The sequence below is a fragment of the Ovis aries genome, chromosome X, assembly GCF_016772045.2.
Source record: "Ovis aries strain OAR_USU_Benz2616 breed Rambouillet chromosome X, ARS-UI_Ramb_v3.0, whole genome shotgun sequence".
Classification (NCBI taxonomy): domain Eukaryota; kingdom Metazoa; phylum Chordata; class Mammalia; order Artiodactyla; family Bovidae; genus Ovis; species Ovis aries.
Window position 1 is genome coordinate 96,215,493 of NC_056080.1, and position 19,143 is coordinate 96,234,635.

A 19,143-nucleotide genomic window follows, 5' to 3' on the forward strand; every position below is an offset into this window, starting at 1 on the left:
ACTGCATGCTTTGATCTGCCTCTCAGAGACATCCTCTCCACTAACACCAAAGCCGTAGCATCATGCACTTCCTGGTCGTGAATTCTTCCAGAATCCTGTGGCCCATGCTAATCAGGGCAAGACTGGTATGTGAGCCTTTCAACTATGTCAGCATCTGTCAGTGCAAAGTGCCTAGGCCTTTGCAACAGAAAAACCTGTGTTCAAATCCCTCTACTGCTATCTACTACCTGGGCAGGTAAATTACTCTTTCTCAGCCCTTTTCATTATTTCTAAATGAAGGGTGACAATCTCTAACTTTTAAGACAGTTACAAGTATGAAATGACAACTTATGTAAAGCACCATCTATTAATTACTGCTCCTCTTTTTGGTCATTAGTCTTGCTGCCTTGACAATGCTTCTAGTGCTTGCCTACAAAGAATAAAAATGATGCTGTTACTTCTTTCCTTCCGTAGTAAGTGGGGACCACAAAGGGGCTCCTCTTTTGCTGGCTAAGTGGCAGGGAGGCGGCTCTCCTTTCGTTGATCTGAGAGGCTGTCTTGAGAAGCAGACACAGTAAATCTTGACTTTTCAGCCTTGGTAAGATACACAGAAGGTAAGCTTTATGTAATAGAGTGGAATGAATATGGAGAAGAAAGTAATAGGGAGCAGTCAGGCTAGACCCTGGGAGTAGGAGAGGAGGGTGAGAACATGGAAAGGAAAATAGCACTGGAGGCTGCATTGGCAGAAGTGTAATGGAGCAAAATAAAGCATTTCAGGGGTAGGACCTCCCTGGTGGTCCAATGGTTAAGACAGCAAGTTTCCAGTGCAGAGAATGTGGGATTCATCCTTGGTCTTGTTGGGGAGCTAAGATCCCACATGCCATGTGGTGTGGTCAATGATAAATAAGTAATACAAAACAAATAAAATCTCCTACCTCTAAGATATGTACATGCGTGCATGCTAAGTCGCTTCAGTCATGTCTGACTCTTTGCGACTCTATGGACCATAGCCTGCCAGGCTCTTCTTTTCCTGAGATTCTCCAGGCAAGACTACTGGAGTGGGTTGCCATGCCCTCCTCCAAAGGATCTTCCTGACCCAGGAATAGAACCTGCATCTTCTAAGTTTCCTGCCTTGGTGGGCTCTTTACCACTAGTGCCACCTGGGAAGCCCAAAGACATTGAATGTACACATTCATTAAAAAAAAAAAAAAAAAGAATTGCAGGACTGGGAAACTGAGTCCGGTGCATCCCTTAGAGAACATAGCCGCAGACTGGCAGGTAGTTATACCCACAGGGTGATGGGTACCAGCACACCCCAGCTATGTGCTAGGTGCAAGTCCATCCTGTGGCAAGTAAAAATCACACCAACTAGGTACAGTTTCAAGGAAGGAGAGTGCAGCTACAACTGTCTCATCATTAGAAACTCAGCTTGGTATTTCTGAACCATCTGCAAGTTATCCCTCTATCCCTAAAATGTAACTGTTCTAGAAAGTACCAGCAGTGTATAAGGACTCTGTGGGCAGGTATAAATCCAAGCCCAAACTCTGGTGCTCCAAAGAGGGTTCTAAGCAACTTTCCAAGAAAATGGAAGTTGGAGGCAAACGGCACTAGCCACACAGTGACGGTCACTTAAACAACCAGAAGAAGAGAAAGATTCTCAGGCTCTCTCTTTACCAAAAGCCTGGGCAGTCAGACAGTGTTGGAGAGAAAAGGAGAGAGGAGTCACAGGCTGTGATCTCTGAAGGCAGATGGGGTTTGTGCCAGAAAATGCTCACTCAGGTTCAACAAGTGTTAAAGGAAGAGGGAGGAGGTGGGATCAGGCAGAGGGAGAAGTTGATCTTGATGCAGGTGCCCCAAAGCCTCAGCCACCAGGTAGGGAGCTGTGGCATGAGAGGCCATCTGCCAGAGAACCTGTGTTGAGCCCAGATGGCCAGGCCTTGCCACTCAGATGTGGGCCACCCCCAGAAGGACAGGATTTCCGGTAAGGGTCAGGGCTGTGCAGCAGAGGCAGACCCTGAAGGAAGTGACCTCTGAGGCTGCCTCCTGACCCACCCCCTCACAGCTGGCTAGGAAGCCCTTCCTGGAAGGGGAAGCCCTTCCATGGACACACTTCCCTGTCAACCACATAGGCAGTCAGGTATTGACAGGAAATGCATGAAAGCCCAATCTTCCCTGAGATCTCTATTCTCACTCTAATGCTTGTATTTATTTAAAAAATGTCATATTTATTTTTATTTATTTATATATTTGGCTGCACTAGGTCTTAGCTGCAGCACAAGGGATCTTTAGTTGTGGCATGTGAACTCTTAGCTGGGGACGTGAGGTCTCGTTGCCTGAGCAGGGATTGAACCCAGACCATCTGAACTGGGAATGAGAAGTCTTAGCCACTGGACCACCAGGGAAGTCCCTTGGCTTTATTTTTGAATAAAGAGACATTTTAGAGCCACCAATGATTTTGTAACATTTATAAAATATGGAGTGTCACAGAGTAGAAAGTGTTGGGCCTTTGGAGACAGAAGATCCTACTTGAGTCTCAGTTCTGGTTGCAACTTTTTACTTCAATCTTGGGCCAGTTGTTTCACCTCTCCAAGCTTGTTTTCTCCTCTCGAAAATGGAGATAATCATAGTCACTAATTCAGAGGGTTGCTGTGAGTATAAAATCTGGATAAATATTTAGTACAGAGTTGGAAACCCAGTCAATTAAATCCCTGGTGATACAATGATGAAGCTATTTACTGTGCCTTGGATGTGCCAGGTACTATGTAAACCATGGAGCAGGCATGGGGGCAGTCAGGAGAGTTTAACCCAGTCCTTGTCATCTAGGAGTTTACAGTTTCCTTGAGGATTCAAGATATGGGCAAATGGGAGTAAGTAGTAGTATTGTACTAACAACTTACTACCATATCCAAGAATTTTGTAAGAAATATCTTTTTTCTGCCTGACATGTTTTCTGTTCATATTGCCATGTAACCAGTAGAATGGAGGCAAGAACAAGATTTGACAATCTTCTGGAAGCTGACCTTAGTCAAACTCTATTGTATGTTATTTACCGGGAGAGATGATGGCTAGGTCCTCTCATTCAGATGGAGAAAACGTCAGGAGCATGCTGTGGGGAAAAGGCAACCTTTGATGACCCATTCCTCTTGACTTGGGAGATTCTGAAGGCTGTGGACTGATAGGGATTCGGGCTGGGGACCCGATGCTGCCGAGTGATGTTCCTCGTAAAAGAGCAAGAGTGAAATCCTTGAACAAGTTCTCCCTCATTGTTTCCTCCTTCACTGGAGAAGAAAGTGACAGAACATTTTAAGATGTTCATTCCTGACAGGCATCCCAACATCACAGTTGCTGCTGCTGCTGCTAAGTTGCTTCAGTCATGTCTGACTCTGTGTGACTCCATAGACGGCAGCCCATCAGGCTCCCCCGTCCCTGGGATTCTCCAGGCAAGAACACTGGAGTGGGTTGCCATTTTCTTCTCCAATGCATGAAAGTGAAAAGTGAAAGTGAAGTCGCTCAGTTGTGTCCAACTCTTAGCAACCCCATAGACTGCAGCCTACCAGGCTCCTCCGTCCATGGGATTTTCCAGGCAAGAGTACTGGAGTGGGGTGCCACTGCCTTCTCCGAACATTGCAGCACAATGTTCTAAATGTTAAGTTGAAGGGAGGCAGAAGATCACGCATACTCGGTATAGATTGGAAAGGTCTTAGTGTTAAACTGTTTTTGGATAAATCATTGATATCTTTCTGTCTTGTAACTTTTCCCTACTCTCAATTCTACTCGCAGTTCTGTAGGTCAGAAATTTGGACCAGGCGCTGCAAAGATAGCTCTTTTCTGATCCATGAATTCTGGAGCCTTGCAGCTGAATGGCTGAGCACTGGCTGGATGGCTTGACTGGGGTCATGTGTCTGGAGCCCTGTGTCCGCCATCAGCTGAATTCCTTGGTTCTTCTTCATGAGGTCTCTTTGCGTAGCCTGTTTGGGTTTCCTCGACACATGGGTGTCAAAGCATCTGCCTTCTTATGTGGTGGTTGGCTTCCCCTAGAAAGAAAGTAGAGCCATCAAGTCTCCTAAAGTTTGGCCAGGAACTGACACAGCATCACTTTGGCCACATTCTGTTGGTAAAATAAGTCATAGGTCCAGCCTGGATTTAACAGGACATTACCTCTAGAGGGTGGCGTAGCATATATGTATAGGATTAGGAGAAACTCTTTGTCGCTAATATTCCAGTTACTATTTCTGCACAGCTTAGTACCCTCAAATGTAGCAGCTATAAAAATCCATTTAATTTTGCTCATAAAATTATGGGTCAAGTGTCTGAGAAGGGTGCCATTGAATAGTTTGGCACTTAGGGGTCTTTCACAAGGTTGTTATCAGATGTCACCAGGAGCTGCAGTCATTTGGTGGTTTGACTGGGCTGGACATCCAAGATGGCTCGGTTGCTCAATGGGCAGCTGACACTAGCTGTCATTTGGGAGCTCAGGTAGCACTGTAAGCTGAAAAGCCTAGATGTCACCTCTCCCTTGTGCTAGTCTGAGGGTAAGCTGACATCATGCTGAGTGGCTGGCTTTTCTGAGAGCAAACGTCCTAAGAGGGCCAGGCAGGAGTGGCATGGCCTTTTCTAACCTAGCCTAAAATGAATACAGCATCGCTTCCACCATTGAAGCGGTTACAAGGCCCCTAGAATCAAAGAGAGTACTCATGGTGTCCACATCACAATGCCCATGCCACAGTCACCATCTTTGGAGACTATTTTGTGCTGTGCTAAGGTGCTTCAGTCATGTCTGATTCTTTGCGACCCTATGGACTGTAGCCCACCAGGCTCCTCTGTCCATGGGTTTCTCCAGGCGAGAATACTGTAGTGGATTTCCTGCCCTCCTCCAGGGGATCTTCCCAACCTAGGGGTTGAATCACTAGCACCACATGGGAAACCCTTGGAGGTTATTTACCCAGCTCTTTAAAAAATAATAATAATAATTTATTGGAGGCTTCTGTGGTGGTTCAGTGGTAAAGAATCCGCCTCCCAATGCAGGAGATGTAGCTTTGATCTCTGGGTCGGGAAGATCCCCTGGAGGAGGAAATGGCAACCCACTCCAGTATTGCCAGGAGAATCTCATGGACAGAGGAGCCTTGTGGGCTACAGTCCATGGGGTTGCAAAGAGTCAAACACAACTGAAGTGCACTTAGCATAGTTGATTTACAATGTTGTGTTAGTTTCACGTGTGCAGCAAAGTGAATCAGTTATACATATACCTATATCCACTCTTTTTAAAGATTCTTTACCCATATAAGCTACTACAGAGTATTGATTAGAGTTCCCTGTGCTATACAATAGATTCTTACTATATTTTACCCAACTCTAATGTTACAGAAATCCACCAGCTTACCTATGATCCTGCTAGAAAGCAACCTTAAGTTATGACATAGACAAACACTGTAGGGTTTACATCAGAAATGAATCTTTTTAGAGCTCTATCATTTGTTTCTCAAACAAAATTTCTGAGATGTGAATTTAAAAATTAAAGGGACTTCCACCTCTCAAATCTTGGCCCAGTGGGCCTTTCTTTATCTCAAGTATTCTGGCTGGAAGTATAGCTTTTGCCAGGCTGCCTCCTTCGGAACCGGCTTTCTGCTGTGAAGTGTTTTCACAAATGAAAAACACATTTGGTCCAGTGAGAAGCAGTCTTGTCACTGAAGCATCTAATTTGGTGGTTTCTGATGACAATGGCTCTGTACTCAGCTAGTCCAAACCTGTCAGGAAAAAGCCCTAAGTGTGTCTGTCCTCCGTGGCCCCACTCACCCTAAGCTTACCCTTCTGCGCGGACAATGGAACTGTGTGGCATCTTGCCCAGAAGCATTGCTCAGAGCTGCTGGAGGACGAGCAAACCTGGAATCCAGAGGCTGGTGTCTTGAGGCATTTGGGAACTGGCATGAAACAGACATCAGGGAGGTGATAGGGCCAAAAGGATGAGACGCCCAGTAACTTTTCCACTTTCCTATCAAAGATTCACGCTCAGTCCCACCCTCCAGAAAACATCCTGGCCCTTTTTAGGGGTGTGGCCATGTAGGCTTTTGTTTTGGAACATTGCTTTATTTCCAGGGCTGAATTACTTGACTCTACAGGGTAACCCCTGTGCCCCATGTTGTATTAAATGAATAGAATTCTCTCTCATAGGAGGGGCAGAGGACAGAAGGGACCATTTTACTGTGGTGACAAGTCAGGAGAAATGAAGGGATCGGATAGTGCCAACTGCTAGAGTGAAAGTGAAAGCAATTTCACCCCAGCAGGACAGAGCAGAAGGATCCAGGAGGGGCAGAGAAGTGCTACAAACTAAGCCCAGGTTCCATTGAGATGCTTTAACACTAGTGTCTGTTTGGTGGTGGGGAAAAGACCACCCTCTGAATGCCCTCTGATAGCATCACCAACTCAATGGACATGAATTTGAGCAATCTCCAGGAGATGGTGAAGGACAGGAAAGCCTGGTGTGTTGAGTCCATTGGGTCACAAAGAGTTGGAGATGACTGAGCGATTGAACAACTGAATGCCCTCACGTGGATGTCAGATCTTCCTGCAGCAGATCATCCCAAATTACCAAGGAGCTTGAGGGCCGGACATAGCAGTATGGATTTTTCTAAGCCCCTACCATTTTGTTCATATTAAACATCTCATGGGGCTTGGAAAAAGGGAAAGCCTCCATGCCTTTCACAGAAGAGGCTGCTGTGACCTCCCTAGCAGAATCTTCAGAAGCTTTGTTTAGAGGAGATAACTTGTCCTGGTCCTTAAATATTCATGATCCTTGGTCTCTGGCATGAATATCTTTATGATGTCATTGATTTGCCCCCAAATGAACACACATCACTGTATTGTTCTTTCATGAAATGTCTAGTTTCTTTATCTTCTGATTACTTCTTTTGCAGAGTGGTTTGGGGTGAAGAGACACACTTTTTTTGGTCTCTTTGCATGGACAGGGAGACTCCACTCATGCTCCCAAGCAGATGTCGCTTCAACTCACCACAATCAAGTAAACTCACCTAGGTTTACTACTGCTACTAAGTCACTTCAGTTGTGTCTAACTCTGTGCGACCCCATAGACGGGAGCCCACCAGGCTCCTCTGTCCCTGGGATTTTCCATGCAAGAACACTGGAGTGGGTTGCCATTTCCTTCCCCAATGCATGCATGCATGTTAAGTCGCTTCAGTCGTGTTTGACTCTGTGCAACCCTATGGACAGCAGCCCACCAGGCTCCTTAGTCCACAAGATTCTCTAGGCAAGAATACTGGAGTGGGTTGCCATTTCCTTCTCCACACCTAGGTTTAGTAATATGTTAACTATTATTGTCCTTCAAGGAACAGGGTGATATCTGGCTTCCAGTTAGAAGTTACCTGTGCCAAAGGTGCCATTGGTAATAGGGCTTGTGGGGTGGGGGAGTCTTCTCTGTGCAGAGAACTTTCTGGAAATTTTAGTGTGTCAGGAAAGCTTAGATACTCAGGATGCACACCATGCTTAATAACCCCCAGGACAGAGACTGACCCTTTTCCCCAAAGAGGGTCTTGTTGCTTACTGGAGTTATGTAGACAAAGCAAATGTTACATGCACACAAGAGAGGAGTGTGTGTGTGTGTGTGTGTGTGTGTGTGTGTGTGTGTGTGTGTGTGTGTGTTGAACATGCTGAGTTAAGGGAGTTTGAAAAGACTGAGGGGTTTCATGCTTGGCAGATTTCAGTGAAAATCTGCCCCCCCTCCTTTTAAGATGCTGATAGGAGTGTTGAGAGACCATGTTGTCTAGTAGAAGAGCACAGAAAAGACAGAGACCCACCTGTTTTCTATTTGCTCTCCTAGTTTTTTATCCAGGCTCCACCACTAAAAGGTGTGACCTCTGGGCAAGTTACTTAACCTCTCTGAGCCTCAGTTTCCTCATTTGTAAAATGGAAATAACACTTCCTAGGCTTGTTGTGAAGATGAAATAAGATAATGATGTAAAGCATTTAGCCCGCTGCCTGGCACAGGGTAGTTACTAAATCCATAGTAACTGACTATTATTGGGTGAAAACTGAGGACTCAACCCCTCTCTCCATCTTTCTTCTAAATTCACCCAGGTTTCCATCCCTTTTGAATTCTGGTCAGTTGAAGAGAAATTCCTTCTTTCCCAGAGTACTGATATTAATGATCTAAACTTGGGTTGGATAATCACATTGTGTCATCAACTTCCAGATTATTAGATATTGTTTACAAGAAAAATAGGCCTGGAGTTCCTTCCAGACCAAGGACAGAGGCTGCAAATTGAATTTAGAGGCTTGCCGACCTTTAGACCCGGGGCTGGAGGCAGGGGCAACCCACTCTCCTGGTCTTGAAAGACACAGCAGGCTCTCATAATTGAGTTACCGCCTGGGATTCAGTAAGACTAATCCATCTATATAATTTCTTTGCCTGGTTTAATGCCATTAACGAAACCGAATTAAGGAGCGGGTGGAGTTGGGTGGGACGAGGGGAAACAGATTTTCTGTATGGTAGTCGCTGCTGCGTCTCTGCCGCCAGGCTGGAGCCTATGGTCTGATTAATGGACCGCTCTGAGGACCAAGTCCTGCCAGCGGCCACCCCGGTCCCACGCCCTTCCGGGTATCCACGTGCTGAGAACAGGGCCATCGCGCGCAAAGGGTTTCCCAGGACGTCCCAGGGCTACCCTGTCCCCCTTCCCTATTCCTGGCTCTTTCATCTTCCCCATCACCCCTCTCTTGTACAATTTCTGAGCTGTTTCCCTTTAGTTCAGATCTTCATGGACCGTCCCTCTTTGGTCACTAGCGTGCTCCAGGCGACAGGCCAATCTGCTAATCCCTCTCCAGCACCCGCCCCCAGTCCCACCTCACTCGGTTTGTCTGGGGTTGGCCATTCCGCGTGGTGGGCACTCTGCGCCTAGGTTGCCAACCAGAGCGACCAGCCCTAGGAGGAGGGGCCTGTGTGCGGGGGGAGGGGGTAGGGGTGGGAGGCGGCCGCAGCCGCTGTCAGTTTCACTCTCCGCCCTACTGACACCCAGATTCTAGCGCGCCCTCTTCACGGAGAGTCCGGCTGGCTCAACTTGGGCAACTGGCCGGAGGCGAGGAGTCGCTGACTCCCGAACTGAGATTCCATCGCTCGGTGCAGGCACTTGCCAAAAGCGGAGTCCCCAAAGTGTAGGTGGTGACCAGCGCGGGCCCCGGCAGCGCTGCGGGGAAGGCGGGCGCCCAGATCAGAAGGTGGAGGGTAATGGGGGCCGGGGTAGGGGGGACGGGGGCCCCCGGGCTTCGATCTCGGCAGCCGACAGTGCGAGTCCGCCCTGGCGGCGCCCGCGGGTCCTGCCCGCTCCGAAGGGGCCAGGGGACGCCCGGCCGACACGCTCGCCGGCGCTCCGCTGGCCTCGCGGGGCTTTGGCCACCCCGCGGCTGACGTCGGCGCGCCCCTGCCGAGCTATCCTTTTACTACAGCCCGCCGGCGGCTTTGTGCCGGCCCCGCCCTCGCCGGCCCCCGCCCCCCGCGAGCCCGTACCTTGTGGTCTATATAGAAGGCGCCGCCGCGCGGATTCGCGGCTCTCCGGGACCGAGAGTTCTTTGGAAGCAGAGCGCGAGAGAGGGAGCGGGCGAGCTCCTAGGGGGTGTGGGTGTAGGCAGAGAGAGAGCAGGTAAGGGCCGTCGCATCCCGCTCCTCTGCCCGCCAGCAACTCGGGACCCCCTTTTGGCAAAATCATAGGAACCTGGAACGTTGGTTCAACAAAAAGAGACAGGCGACGACCCTCCCCTCTCGATTGTCCGCGGGCGAAGAGCTGCGCGGCTCTGCGGTGTAACAGGCTCACACGTTGCTCATCACATGTTAAAACATTCCCCTTTCGGGGAGCCTCGTTATTTTTAAGTGAATATTTTCGTCTTTGTTTTGATGTGTGTGTGTTTTTTTTAAACCTTCCTCGGGGTTTTATTTTGATGGAGTTGGCGGCCCGCAGCATATGGGGAGAGTAGGGGAAGCGGCCCGCTGGCGCGCGGGTAGCCCACCCCCAGGCAACTCCCCGGGAGGCCCGCGCTGGCCCGGCGAGCGGCCGGCGCGGATCCCAGGGAGGCCCGCGGCGGCCGAACCGGGGAGTCCCGGCCGCACGTCTCGACGGCCCCGGGGGTGGCGAGCGCGGCTCTCCGCGGGCGGGCGGGTGGGCAGGAGCGGCGGGCGCGGGGCGCGGGGGGAGCGCCGCGCCGCTTTGTCTCTGCACTTCTGGAGCCAGGCGCGCGGCTCCTCCCGCGGCCGGCCGCTCGGGCTCGCGGTGGCGGCGGCGGCGGCGGCGGCTCCTCCTTCACCCCTCTCCTTTCCTCCCCACTCTCTCGTAGGCAGCGGCGGCGGTGGCAGCGCTGGGGAACAGCGGATTCCGCCCGGAGCCACACCGAGGGGAGCTCGCGGTCGCGACTTGCCGCCCTAAGCACTCTCCCAAGTCCGGCCCGCTCGGCGAGGACTTCCGTCTCCTGGCCGAACCCTGTCAAGCAAGCTGGGATCTATGAGTGGAAAGGTGACCAAGCCCAAAGAGGAGAAAGATGCTTCTAAGGGTAAGCCCGCCCGCCGAGTCCGCCTGCTTCCCTTCCCTTGGTTTCCCTCGCCCGCTCGCGTGCGCGCCGCCCTCCGGCGGCTCTCGGCCTCCCTCCCAGAGCCTAAGCTGCCCGTGACCTCTGCGACCCCGGGCGAGAAAGGGGCGGGAGGGGGCCCGGGCCGCTGGGGTGGGGGTGGGGGGCTCTGAATTTGCACCACTTTCCCTCCTTCTTCGTGGGATTGTCGCCCCGCGAGTGCCACCAGCCTCTTCACTCCCCCCTCCGGACGCACCGGGGTGGCGCTGCGGGCAGACGGAGCTGCTGCAGCCCGGAGCGCCGGGAACAGCGCTGCCTACCACCGGCCGGCCGCCTCTCGGTGCGAGTGCCTGTGTGTTGCGTGTGCGCGAGTGTGCATCTGTGTGCTGCGCGGGTGCCACACGGTGACATACTCAGGAAGGAATCTGCCCCACTCTTAGAACCCGTGCTCCGATCCACCTTTCCCCCCCCTCCCCGCCCCCAATGCAAACAAAGAGCCTGGCCGCGACACGCACCCCCTTCCCCCCACGCTCCTTTTCCCCTCACGCCCCCTGCTCCCCAACTCTCCCCGTCCCCTCCCCAGAAGGCAGGAGCTTGTCACCTTCCCTACGCCGCGTGCAAAAGTGAGCAATCCCGGTGCCCTGGCGCCGCCCGCGCTGCGCCTCGGCAGCGCCGCCTCGCCGAGCCCCGGGAGAACAAAGGCTCTGGTCCCTCGGCCACTAGTGCCCGGCGGGAGCGGGCCTCCGCGGGAGGGGAGAGCCCCGTCCCTCCACTCTGGGGGGTGTTCAGCCACCTGGCCCGCGGCGCCCGGCCGCCGGTCCCCCGCCACGAGAGCGCTTCTCGGCCTGGGGCCTCCCACCGGCGGGCTGGGGAGGCGCAGCGGAACAGGGCGCAGGCCGGGGAGAACTCAAGAGCAGGAAGGGGCGTCCCCCCGAACTCCCGCTCGTCCTAGCCGTAGCCTTGCTAAGGGCCCGGCTTAGCTCCCCATTGTAAACCCGAGACAGTATCCTGGAAGCCCCGGTACGGAGAGGGGCACAGAGAGAGAGAGCGGGGTGGGGTGTGGTAGAGCCGTGGGGAACGGCAGGTGCCTGAGGTGCAAGTGTCCGGAAGGGCCCGGGAGCGGAGGCCGGAGTGGGCTGGACCGGCCCGAGGGCCCCAGGCTTGCCGAGCCGCAGCGACCCACGCCGGGTCCACGCGGCTGCAGAAGTTGGGGCTGCCGTGGGGGGAGCCCCAGCCTTTGTTCACGGGCCCCGATTCCTCCTGGAGCCCTGGGGCTCTCTTCCCTCCCACTCCTTCCCTTCTTCCTTTTTCTCCTCTCCTCCTTCTCGCCTCTCCCCATCTCTCCGGAGCTTTCTTTCCCGGGAGATTCTAGGGCAGCGTCAACCCTCCCCCGCGGAAAGTTGTCAAAGTCTTCAGCTCAGGGCCTTTATCCCTTGTTTCTAAATGGAGCCGCTTCTCCCAACTAGGAGGCTCTAAAAGTTTGAGGGGTGGGGTGGGGGAGGTTTAGATCCGTGATGCTAAGGGTCAGTGTTGCCATCGGCCTGCCTCAAGGCTCGAGGTCACCCTCTTTGGACCTACTGATGCCCGCTGGCTGTTTGAAGCGCACAGATTAATTGAACCAGTCACCCGGAAAGTAGAACTCCTGTTACACTTCTCCAGAGCTTTCCTCATTGTTGTGCGTTTTAAACAGGTATTCGTGTGAAAAGAGAAAGTGACTTCAGGGTCGTTAGACTGTTTTGTTTGCCCTCGAGGGGCCCGGAAAGGTAAATGCAATTGAAAATGGTACCACCAAATTGACGTAGGCAAGGGATTCCTCTTCTGCATCTGGGAGTATTTCAAGTTTGTTTCTGAATTTTGGTCCTTGATTTCCATCAAGTGATTACCTAAGGCTTATTTCAGGCTACCTTTGGGGGGAATCCTGAAATCAAATTCATTCACAGAAAATGAGATGCTGCTCTAGGAATATAATTTGTAACTGTCCAGAAGGGGAGTAACAAGTCTGGAAACATTATTGGCCCAAGTTTCTGTAACCCAATAATGAAAATTTTTACTAGGCATATGTCATAACATTTTCTTAAGTTGATTTACTGGAAACGGAATACCTCTCTGTAGGAAATGTGTAATTAGCATTTGGAATTATGGTTGTAATTAGGATAAATTAGTGTAATTTTACAAGACAACTTTTAAGAAGAGAACCGTGTGGCCTGTTACAGATAAATGCAGATCGTTTGTGGATTGAGTGAACTTCCCCAAGGAGATGGGACTCATGCCTGTGAACAGAGTTTCTAGACTTTTTAAAACATAGGTAGTAGATAATTAGTAAGTTATTTTGTTCTCCTTAATGAAATGTGGCTTTCAGAGCATCTAAATTGCTCTTTGTCTTTTTAAATGATGTTTTTCAACTCATTGAGGTTAACACCAGTGATGGACAATGATCTTTTCTGTAACCTACAAGATAGACTCAACTCTTGGAGGTAGGAGGGGAATCTTGATTGCGTTTGAAAGTATTAAAATGGCCTCTTGTGCAGCAAATCATCTTTTGTGTATTTAGTTAGGCTTTGCACAAACTTTTACATTGGCAGATGAATATATAGTGTGGGGCACTCAGCTCCTGAACAGGAGGACCTAGTTCTGTTTCAAGGAAGAAGAAAGTGTAACATTTGTTTGTCCAGGCAGATACTTGCTTAGCTTTGATTCACTCTTCTCTACCTTGTCACATCTTTTCAGGAGTTCTCTGTTGGAAAAGTACTCAGTGAAGGCTGTGTCTGCTTTATGGCAACCGTGTTCCTGTGGCTTTTGGAAAATGTGTGGCCTGTTACAGATAAATGCAGATCGTTTGTGGACTGAGTGAAAGTGCTAGCCAGTTGTGGATTTCAAAACTGTCATTTGGTTTGGGCCATACCTGGTGGTCCAGTAGTGAAGACTTCGCCCTTACACTGTAGGGGGCATGAGAGTGGAAGCATGAATTCGATCCCCAGTCTGGGAGCTAAGATCCCGCGTGCTATAAGATGTGGCCAAAACCACTGTAACTGTCATTTGGTTTGTAGTTGGGGGTTGGGTTTATTTGGCTTTGTCTGTGTTTTGTCGGCAACCCCTTCCCTTGTGCTTAGCCAGAGAGCCATCACTTCCAGACAGGTTTCAAGGCCATATGGGCTGTGGGTTGTGGGTTGTCTGAGACGGCCAGCACTCACATCAGGCTAGGTTCCTACTGGCTGCTGGGCAGTGCAGGACAATTCCACGCATAGTCTGAGAGGCCAGCCACTTGCACAGCTGTTGCTCTAACAGATTATGATGCCCACGTGCATTCACGGGCACAGCTCATTTTCAGCTCACTTCCTGGCCTTTTCCAGTAGCCCTTCCAACCTTACCTAAGAAAGGCCATTGCAGTCAGGCAGCCAGCATCTCACGTCTTGAACCCTGAAGGCTGTTCCTAAAGCTCATCTCTTGGTCTTGGCGGATTACTGCGATTGCTTCCGTCAAGTGTCTTTCTTGGGCTTGGGCCAGGCCAACCAGCTGTTGAGAGGTATTTCACCCACAAGAAATCATGATGCTGGTACCTCTTATTAAAAACTAGCAATCATAACTTCCCTATTACTCATGAAGGGACTTCTTTTTTTCACCTGGTGAATCAGTCACTGTGGACCAGTATGGTTTGAGGGTTATCAGCCCCAGGTTATCTCCTGTGTCTAAGATGGTGATGACAGCTTCAGTGAGGGGGTGTGACCAGGGAGATTTCTGATCAGAATTGTTAGTATGTTCCTGGGGATAGGTGTAAGAGATGAGTGAACAGTACCCGCAGATCCTCTTCATTCTTATTTCCAGTGCTGTGCCTCTTCTTGACCCACAGGCTAGAGCAGGAGGGGGATATGGGTTGGGGGTGCTGTATCTTCTCTCTTAGTTCTGCTTCCTCTAAGTCTCTTTCCAGTACAGTTCAAGTCCTTTCAGAGGGTTCAGATGTATCCTCGGGCTGGCGACGTGAGGGAGGTTAGAGTGGGAAAGGATGTTGCCCGAGTACAGAAAGTGAGCTGTAGGGTTGAGGTTCATGCCTAGTGCTGGGCCATGTAGGGTGGCCCTGAGCACTGGACCAGAGCTGGTGAGGGAACTGGAATCAGGGTCTGGGTGGTAAGCTGGAGGGCTGATCTGTGTGTGAGGCAGTCACTAGGGAGACAAAACTGTTAACATTCCAGGTCTTTTTGCAGCTGTGCTGTTTTATGTTCAAATCAACTACTCATTCTGGGAATTACAATCAACACAGAACAACTGGAATGTGTTGCAGCTCCTCCAATATATCCAATAAAAGGGCTTTCTAGTGTCTGCTTCATTATGGCTTGTATTTTGAGTTGAGAATTTGAAAGGAATAGAAGATAACTGCCAAGATTAAACAATTCAAGGAGGGGGGAAAAACCTCCCATGAATTAAAGTGTGGCGAGTGAAGGGGATCCTCCATGTTTATTACCTTGCTAAGCTTAACGTGATCTTTGGAAGGTGAAGATTAGGCACATAAGTATACTCTTAGCCATTAGTAGAGAAGACAGACGTCTGCAGAAATCACTGTGTCTAGTCACCCGTTTACGTTTCCCTATCCAGAAGCATCCAGAAAACACGTTCACAATAGATTTGTTGCCAAGGCTGAGGAGTGGACTTCACGCTCGTCATCCTGTGTAGCGTGGTTTAGTCTAGTTGGTCCTCACCAGCTCAACAGGTAGCTTATCTATTTGTGATAGACCAGTTCTACAGACTTATTTGAATCAGAATTCTGACATTTTTAAACATGGCACTTCGTCACTTTGTTGAATGCCATATCCTGATGAAACATTTCTTAGGGGTGTGGATTTCTGGGTAAATGGCACTAATTTCCTAAAGAAAGTGAAATAGTATATAGTAATCATTCTGACCCCCACTCCAGCCTGCAGTCCTAATTTCTAATTGGATGGCCATTTGTTTTTCTCTAAAGCCCTGTTTTCCAGGATATTAATCCTAAAGATGAGGCTTTTATATTAGAAAAGAGAGATGTTCTTGATTCTTGGGGCACGACGGAAATGTGAAGGGCTGTTTTATTAGGGATCTGAGTTTGTAATAAACATTAAGCCTAAATTACAATTACTGTAGGTTGAGATTACTGTCAGACAGTTCTCAGGCCCTACTCATGCCTCTGCCCTTGTAAATTACTTTTCGCATTGATTTTCAAATGGAAATAGTATTAGTGTCACTGGCTAATGACCATCCCCACAGGCAGTGGGCAGAGGGTAGTAGGTGTCCATGCTGAGTCTGTAAAACCCTGGCAGCACCCTTGGCTTCTGTGGGTGTAAGGTTTAAGTGGACAGTCTAGGGGGTGCATCAGGGCTGGACTGAGCTGAGGTGTTTGCTTGACCTGCCTGCTCTCAGCCTTCTGCAGAGACTTAAGATTTGTTCTGGACAATCGCTATTGCACAGAGGAATTCTCAGGTATATATGTCTGTCTTTTCTGGACCCTGCCAGTAGGGTCTGAGAAGAAAGAAAAAAAAAATCTTCTGATGAAAGGCAGGCCTTGTCAAAGGCCAAAGTATAAAAGAATTATTTTTAAAAAATGGTATGAACCCAATTTCCTTTTGTGTAATTAAAGATTATATACAATGACATGTACAGATCTTAAGTGTACATCTCAATGAATTTTGACAAATGTTTACACCCACATAATATATTTTCATCAACCCAGAAAGTTTTCTTGTGTTCCTTTCTAATCATTCCCCCTTAGAAGGCAGCTACTATTTTGATTTCTGTTATCACATTTTAGTTTTCCCTTTATTGATCTCACAGAATGCCACTTGTGGTTCCTGAGACCTAGAAACCTCTCCAGGCAGCAGGCTTCCTGTCCCAGTTGACACCCCTTCTCCTTGTCTTGTCCTCTGGTTTCTTGGAAGACCCCCACCCTAGGGCACTCAACAGGGTCTTATCCTTACCTGGCTCATAAGGAGTATTTGTTGAATGATCTAGGCAAGGTAGGAAATTCATTTAAGCCTGGGTGTCTATTCATCATCTAATAATAATAATAATGATCATAGTTATTATCATTACCATTATAGTAGCTTCTGAATTTACTAGGCATGCATGATTTATATATATATATATATGTATATATATATATATATATATATATATAAAATTTAATCCTCATGGCAGCCAAATGAAGTGGCAAATAGTATTTATAGATGTTAGTGATGAGAAAATTGAAGTTTAGGGAGATCATGTAGCTTGTGTGAGCTCACACAGCTAGTGGGACCCAAATTACTGGCACAGTACCTGGCACTGAACAAAGCATTGCCAGAGGCAGTGCCTCTTAACAGCAAGGAATTAATGTCAATGGGTGACTGTTTGACATCTACACAGTATGGAGAAGTTATTTTGGTTGGGGTCTTAAAATACAATGTAACAGGAGCAGGACCCTGTGAAGTCTGCCCCTGACAGACCCCTCCCCCATAACCTCTGGGGTAGTTCCTCTCTGAAGTACCCAGATAATAGTATCTCATGCATATTTCCTGAATTTTTCAGATGCTAAAACCCACCACCAAATGGAAGAAGTTAACTACTTGATGATCAGGTGCAAGTACCCCCCAGACCTTTGGCACCTAAGGACTGATAAAGTTTATTGCTCTGTTACCTCACCACCAAGAGAATTATGCTGGAGCTGATCACCTCCCCCACCTCACCCTCTTCTGGGCTTTCAGGATGCTTAGCTGAAACCCATTGGGGAGTTTGGGATTCTCTGCTCCAGACTCCAACGCTGGGCACACGAACTTGGCATTCAGTAACAATAGTTTTTTTGAGCACTGACCGTATGCCAGGGATTGACATGAAATCATTCATGCTATCCAGGATTGATATACATAACACTGCCTTTCTAGGCAACACAGTTGATTCTTTTCTAATCCAGGTTTGCACAGGGACAAAATATTTGCCAACTATCAACACAGACATGACTAGGAAGAGTTTGCCTGTACTGGCACAATTGTATAGGGCTGTGGTCTTTGTGCACCCAAAGAGATTTCTGAACAGATTTCTTGAGTGATTTATCCATCCCAGGCACTGTACTGAGAGAAACCTAGTCCTACCTTAAGCCTTAGGGGTGCCCTTGTGCCCTTTTCCTTCCTCCTTGGCCTTGGGCATTCTGACTTGTACTTTCTGAAGTGCAGCTCTCCTCAGTTGGCCATGACTCTTATCTTTCAAGATCTAAGCATCTGTCAGTTTGAAAATAATGGTTTTTTTTTTTTTTTCCCCCATAGAATTGTGTCTGAGAGCTTATTTCACCTGTGTTCTAAGGGCTACACGTACTCGTAATTCAGGACTGGGTAAAAGTCCTAATTATTTATTTTTCCCATCAGAATCATCTGTCTCATTTCCCTTCTCTTTCTCTCTCAACCCCACTCCCTCCTCCCTTCCTCTCTCTGCCTCCTCCTCCCCCCCTTTTCTGCACACCCCCACTCCTTTTCTTGTGAACAGACGTCAGTGGTTTTCATTAACTGTCTGGATTTTCTCCCGTAATAGCTATATTAACTTCAGTTAAAGAAATCCTTACCCCCCTCAAAGGGTTGCTTCATGGAAAAAGCTTTTCACTACTTATTATGTAACTCATTTTAAATGGAAAAATAAAGTGCGAGCTTTATGTCTTATACCGTTTATGTTGCCTTTAGTTAGATAATATTTCCAAAAATATATCTTGTTAACAGAGATGCACGCCTTGAACCAGCATATTAATTATAGTTCTCCAAGTTAGGACTCATGTAATGTTTCTCTTGTGCTGCAGAACCTATGTTTTAACAGCCATAATTAACAGTGATGAGTCTATTGCAAGGTTATAGGTAAGTTTAATAACAAACGTGACACCCAGTTTGGAAAAAAAAAAAAATCCCTCCAAATTACGGAGGTAGCGTTTCTTCTGCTCTTGCGCTGGGGGTTAGTAAACAGATCGAGTTCTTAAAATATTTATCCTGCTGTTAAAGTAGAAGTAAACAACCTAAAGAAGGCAGGCTGAGTGCAGTTCTTGAATATGCCTATGGATGTTTTCAGAATCTTCTTTCAACCACGACTTTGAAAGTATTGTGAATTGACCTGCTTCTTTTGCCTTTGATTCTCCGTGCGTGAGCTCGCCTCTCCCCTTGGGGCGGGGGCGGGGGGGGGGTGGTTACTGAACGTTAAGACTTACAAGAGCTCTCGGATTTGCGCGTGGTTTTCGGAGCCCCGGGAACAATGTGAACCGTTCTCCTGGAAACCGGGCCGGCGCTCCTCGCGGCTCCCGCTCTCGGGAGCGTTGGTTTTCCTACTGGCTGGGACCCGACTTAGAGGCGACCGCCGAACAGCCCGGTGAACGGGCGACCCTCGGTCGCCGGGGATCCGACCGGCGGGTTTATTACCAACCTGTGTGCTCATGAGCCTCGTGATGCGGCAGCTGCCGAAAAAAGAAACACGGAAAAGTTGTGTCACCGAAGGTGAAACTTGGCGAAGAAAAAGTGCTCGGCGCCCGGCATGACAAAGCTGCTCTGCGGCCGACAGCGGCGGCGGGCAGCGGAGGGCTGCGCCCACCGGCCCCGTGTGCTCGCGTGGGGACATCACCCCGGGAGCGCCGCCGGG

General features: G+C 49.1%; 1 protein-coding gene across 3 annotated transcripts in view; it reads left to right on the forward strand.

Annotated features, from left to right (window-relative positions):
• The window catches only part of FGF13 (fibroblast growth factor 13), a 577,215-nt gene that overhangs the window by 15,649 nt on the left and 542,423 nt on the right, over positions 1 to 19,143 (forward strand). For 2 of the 3 annotated variants that reach the window (XM_042242259.1, XM_042242261.1), the window contains exons 1-2: positions 9,530 to 9,623; positions 10,312 to 10,524. In XM_042242259.1, the coding sequence (XP_042098193.1) occupies positions 10,476 to 10,524 (49 nt within the window). In that variant the 5' untranslated portion in view covers positions 9,530 to 9,623; positions 10,312 to 10,475. Of the gene's footprint in view, positions 1 to 9,529; positions 9,624 to 10,311; positions 10,525 to 19,143 lie in introns of those variants that run through there. The other variant, XM_027962875.2, reaches the window with a different exon arrangement.